Genomic DNA, 6,000 nt, shown 5'->3' with positions numbered 1-6,000 from the left:
ATCCTACTCACTCCTCACTCCTCACTCCTCATTCTCTCACTCTGAAAGGACCGTTTGTCAAATCCTTCCACCTACCTTCTCAACAACCCTTTCAAAGAAGTTCAGTCACTCAAACTCTTGGGTCTCACTCTCAGCCGTGATCCCTCTTTGGCAAGCCACATTTCAAAGTTGGCAAAGTCCTTCCTTAGCACACCTGAGCTACGACCCAACTTCAAAGCTTTCATCCGCAGCTTCCTGGAGTACTGCTCTCCCCTCTGGGCCATCGCCCCTACTTCACACCTTGCTCAGCTTGACACCGTGGTAACCAAGGCCTTCAAAGATCATTGGAATCTCTCACGATGAAGCCGAGCCTATGGGCCTATCACTTCGTCATTGCCGACAGGTCGGTGGTCTCTCTGTCCTCTACCATCTCCTTTCTGGTCTTGCACCCTCTGCCCTATCCGTGCTTTGTCCCTCTCCAGGTATCTGCATGATGCACACGGTTCAGCAGCATCTACCTCCTATTGAAACTGTCTAAATCCAAAACCACTGCTCACCTTCACTCATCTATTTTTCTTTTTCCCACCTGTGGAACCAACTTCCACACTCTCTTCAATCTCAAGCTCTTCTCCAGGTCTTCAAGTTAGCTGTTCACCACCATCTCAAGGCATCTCCCCACCTGCACTTGTCCCCCATCCAAAACCATGATATTTTCGACACCCATTAAACCAAGCACTTCTGTCCACCCATTGCGTTCTCCCCTACCCCTCATCGTTACCTGTATCCCTTGTTTGTCCATATCTGTGTACTTTCTACCTCCGCCCTGCTGTTGGCATTTCACCCTTTCTCCTGCTGTTCCATTTGTTATGTTGTGTCCTGATCCGTTCTGTGTTCTATCTCTCCGACGAAAAACCCTGTCCCCACCCCAAACATTCACTCCTGAAACGGGATGAGCAAACTCTCCTACATAGGACACACCTCGCTTTGCCAAATGAGGTTTACCTTGACACAAGCAAGCCCTGAGGGCTTCAAAATAAATCACAATTTTTACTTTTGGTGTGAGCAGAAACTTAACAGATCACCTGTTTTCATAAAGGAAGTGTTCTTCTAATTCAATGTTATTCGAATTTTGCAGGAGTTAGTGATGGTCACAAGCAACTTTCAACTTTGTTTAATACACATATATCACCAGTAGATTTTAATAAACCATCAATCAAATAGATGCATCTTTCAAACACGATTATAATAGACCTTTGGGTTGACATCAGAGATAAATAAATAAATGAAAATCCTCCAGTTTAGTCAAAAAAAAAAATCCACATTATGGCATTATACGGCAGGTAGCTGGCGATCAGCAAAAGTCATCCTCATCCGAAATGCCAACACATGAAGAATATCACGTAATTTGTGATGTTAGTAATTTAATCAAAAAAATGACCAAAATAATTCCACATAAGCACCTCTTCATGGGTTATCCATATAGTATTGATCATTTTTTATTGACTAGGCTATCTTTTTACTGACCAGGCCGACGATCAGCTTTTTGTAAAGCAGTCATCCAGTATTAGGATATCCTGCTGCTGACCCTGTAACTTCCCTTGCAGTTTCTCTTTTTACCTGTGATGTGTCGCAGGTCTAAGAGAGCTCAATGTGGTTGTTGTTATAGTGGGACTTGTTGGGGGTTGATATTTGAAATGTGAACCCATTGGTCAGACAGCTGCCGGACCCCACCCACATTTGTCGCTTGACTCCACACACCGTGGCACACAGCCAAAATGGCCGCCATCTTGGTTTTTTTTTTTTGGTGGGCCTAAGACATCAGGCCTGTAAGGCCTCTGCTGATTATACACTGCCTGGGTTTTTTGCGTCAGATTTCCATTGGCCCTGCTTGGGTCAAGTGTTACTCACAATGAGGGACCCCAAATAATTTAATTATATGTCGAATAAATATTATTAGTAGGCTATGGCTTAATCAAGCCCGTCAGTAAGCGCCTCCCTAAAAAAGTAGGGTTATGTAATTTTTGAACGGCCCAATATTGGGGTGAAACAATCCGTGACCATGTAAGGAATCAGCTTCTTCCTAATATAACCGTGGCAAAGGGTGACATGGATCAGAGGTGTCAAGTTAATCTTTTAATAGCGCATTACATGTGTGTTTCCCAAACACGCTGTTCATCTTTTAAGAGTTCTTTAAATGCTCGTTTCCCAATCTGCCCGTTACCGGATTTTGTCGTAGATTCTGATCAAAGTGTTGTCATTATTGGCTTAACAGGTTCTGTAATTCTAAACAGGTTAAACAATTCATTTTTTCGGTCATCTCATCTTGACTCTCGAAGAGATTAACTCATAAAATGGGTCGTGATGTCCAGATGTCTGTCCGTCCGTTAACTTTTTGCGAACAATAACTTTTTCCCCCCAATCAGCAGAGGTCTGAACTACAACCTCAAAGAGATGACCGTCAGCCAAACCGGGGCTATTGTATTTTTACAGTTAATATACATTGGCCTAGTTTCCTCATGTTAAATGTGCTTGGTGGACTTTTGACAATGGGCTATGTAAAGAAATGAAAGGTATTACAGAATATTAATTAGCCCGTCCACCTGCATAATGTGAGACAAGGTTTTGCAATTGTGTGTCGTTGGTTGTTATCTCCGTATGCGGGTTTCAAAAGATGTCACAGAGACCTACCAGGTCTTAAACTATCTACCTCCATGTGTGTGTGTCTAGGCCATAATCGTTTTCCCATTCCAACGTTTGTCATCAAATTTTCAACAAACCCTTATTTTGGGAATATGGAGAAGATTAATTCAAAGTCACAGTAAGTAGAAATAGGCCATATCAGCCTGTCTACCACGCATCAGCACGAGACGGCCAGTTTTGTAATCACTTTCAAGTTTCTTTTTTTAATCTTTTTTTTTTTAATGACAACTAAAAGTTTTGTAATCACTTTTATTTGTCATTGAGCTACAGTGCCTGTCCAGGCCATTACCTTTTTACCAATTGAGCTTTTGTCGTAAAATTTTCAACAAACCTTTATTATGGGAATATCGAGAACGTGAGTTAATAAATTTTACGTATTTTTTTAGTTGTTGTCTTCATGAAGTTTAATTTGAGTACAAAGCGGACGAGGATGGACTTTGAATTTTGCGATGCTTTTTAATTACCTCCACCACCGAAGATGGATGAAGGTTATGTTTTAACCCGTCTGTTTTTTTGTGAACAGGATATCTCAAGAAGTTAACCTGGTGTTGGCTTAGCGGTTAGGGTGCCGGCTTGGGATCCTAGGATCCTGGGTTCGAATCCCGGTCGATCGCTGAATTAACGCCAGGGGAGTTGACTCAGCCTGTCATCCTTCTGAGGTCGGCAAATTGAGTACCAGCTCACTGGTAATTCCCTGTGTGTCGTAAGAGGCGACTAACAGGGTTGGCGGCAGGAAGAGCATCCGGCCATAAAACATTGCTTCAAAAAGGGGACCACTGGTGCCTAAAAAAGTCAAAAAGGGGACCACTGGTGCCAAAAAAAGGCAAACCCCTGCTCTTCGGGGAAAAATGGCCTCTAAAGGTGTTTTTTTTAATATCTCAAGAAGTTGTGGACTGATTCCAACAAAACTTGGTGGACAAGTTGAGTGTGTGACAAGGACGAATCGATTCGATTTTGGTGAAGTTACCAATCCAGATCTGGATCCGTGATGAAAAAAAAAATTCAAGTGATTCTTCACCATTGAGAGTTGGGACCAAAAACGATATATAGCATGATATTTCAAAAAGTTGTGAATTGATTTTGACAAAACTGGGTGGATGAGATGGATAGATGATAAGAACAAGCCGATTAGATTTTGCTTCATGTCTGGATCTAGATCTGGCCTATCAGTGGGATACAAAACGTAAACTGTTCAGCCTGGCAGAGGAATGTGCTCGACCAATGCTGTTCTAGTTTGTATTGAATTACTGTCAAATAATAGACACAAAACATGTAAAAAATGGATACAGACGAAGTGAGATTTGTCGGTACGGCCCATATAACGCATCGAGAGCTGCCAGTGTGTCCCAATATGGTAAATAAGTTGAAAACCACTGCTATAGGTTATGCAGCTTTCATCTGTTGATTTGGATGAGACTTCAAGAAAATCTACCCCTCGAGCTTCGGTTAAAAAGAACAGTCAAGTATGTACCAGCGTCCTGCACAGGGGTCCAACACTGAGATTAATCACCAGTATAAAACTTCATAATACACGTGTGAATCGATTCGTATTAAAAAAATCCTGTTCTCAATCAGACCATAATGAACCGCATACATGAGTCCCATGAAATGAACATTCAATTTGATCCTGATTGATCCAGCCCTGTTAAACCAAGTTGATGAAAAAGAGAGGTGTTTACCAGAATGTATTGTTGTAAACGATTTGGCCACAGCCATTCTATTGAGAAGAAATTGCAGGCCTAAGGCACAGCCGTTGTTTCGGCCTTCATGATCCATTGACAACTTGAAAAGACTTGGAGCAAACAACTTGGAAAAGTCGAGAAGTCTGGCTTTCATCCTTGGTGGGCTACAAAAGTGGATATGTTTGTTTCCATTGTACATAATAAATAAGCTAACACCTTTGGATGAAAAATGAAATAAAGTGCATGTCATAAAGATGTCAGAGCAGGCAGGAGTCACAAAATTGTTGCGCAACCACCTGTTGCTTGTTTGTAGAGTACCAGGGACATATCTACATGCAGTTTGTACGTGTTGTGGTGTTCTCTGTGGTGCAATGCGCCGACGACCTGCGCACAGTCAATGTCTGCAATGCACACTTAGTGCTCTCTTTGAGTCACACAGTCTTCGTGGAGCATCACGCGTCATCGCTGTCTTTGCCTTCGTTTGCCTCTGGACTGTTCAGTGTTGAGCCCATGAGGTGTGGCGCGTGGGATTGAAGGATTGGATCTGCACACCAGAGATTTGCATCAGCTCGGCACCAACAGCTTAACCCATCATCAATGGTGTTTATATTTGCTCAAATCCAAATTCAATCAAATATCAAAAATAACTGCTGTAGCAACACATTTTAAAACATCTCTTCAATAATAAAGGAAACCACTTCATCAAAGGAAAATGGAAGTAACAGTTCAAACTAGAGGGTTCATAGAACACCTTACCCCATGCAGTCCAGGGAAAAAAGGGCATGGGCAGGGTCTGCGAGCAGCAAATTAGATTGGCCGTGATGACATAAAATTCCGTAATTGTTTGTCCAAGTACTGCTAAATGGAAGGGTATTGAAAGAGCCAAAAAAGCAATTTGTGTTCTACAGTGTTCAAGTATATAATTAATTTGAAACAAGTACAGATACATTCAAAGTACAACCCCTTCAAAATTCCATGCCAAATAAATAAATAAATAAATAATATTAAGTGTGCGGCATTACCAGGGCGTCTTCAGGGCCCGGCGATACTGCAGTGCAGCACATAGAGACGGTATTGGGAGGGAGAGGTGTACAATAATTGATTGATTAATTACATGATTAAATCAACAAATAATCATCGTAAAATAATTTTTTAATCAACTGGCTAATAGCATACCTCAACCACAAGTGTTTCAGCTGAAGCTGTAACTTTTTGAAAAATAATTAAATTAATTAATCACAAATTAAACAATTAATTGATTAATTAATTAATCAATCAATAATAAATTTATTAATTTATTAACCAATAAAGCAAAAACATCCTTTATAACCACATCATTGGTCACTGTCATGTGTAAATATCAGCTGGGGTGCCTGAGATATTGCCTAGATCAGAAAGAAAATAAGTAAGTGATTAATAATGAAAATAAATAAAAAATAATAGTAAAATAATTAAATCCTCAATTGGCTATTAGAATACCGAAACCACCATCGTTTCATCCAAATCTGTAACTTAAAAATAATAATTAATTAAGTCATTAATCGAATAATCAAATAATTAATTGATTAATGATTAATCAAAAATACCATTTATAGCCAAATCACTTGGTCATTGTCATGTCCAAATATCAGCTTCCTAG

General features: G+C 40.4%; 1 protein-coding gene across 1 annotated transcript in view; it reads right to left on the bottom strand.

The window, feature by feature from the left end:
* Nucleotides 1-1,135: 1,135 nt before the first annotated feature.
* The window catches only part of DMTF1 (cyclin D binding myb like transcription factor 1), a 62,350-nt gene continuing 57,485 nt past the window's right edge, over nucleotides 1,136-6,000 (bottom strand). The window contains exon 17 of the mRNA XM_078776790.1: nucleotides 1,136-4,905. Within this exon, the coding sequence (XP_078632916.1) occupies nucleotides 4,814-4,905 (92 nt within the window). The 3' untranslated portion in view covers nucleotides 1,136-4,813. The remainder of the gene's footprint in view (nucleotides 4,906-6,000) is intronic.

Source organism: Myxine glutinosa, chromosome 4 (genome assembly GCF_964187855.1).
Source record: "Myxine glutinosa chromosome 4, kmMyxGlut1.1, whole genome shotgun sequence".
NCBI classification, from domain to species: domain Eukaryota; kingdom Metazoa; phylum Chordata; class Myxini; order Myxiniformes; family Myxinidae; genus Myxine; species Myxine glutinosa.
The sequence above is the reverse complement of the archived record's forward strand: the minus strand, read 5'-3'. Positions and strand labels throughout refer to the sequence as shown.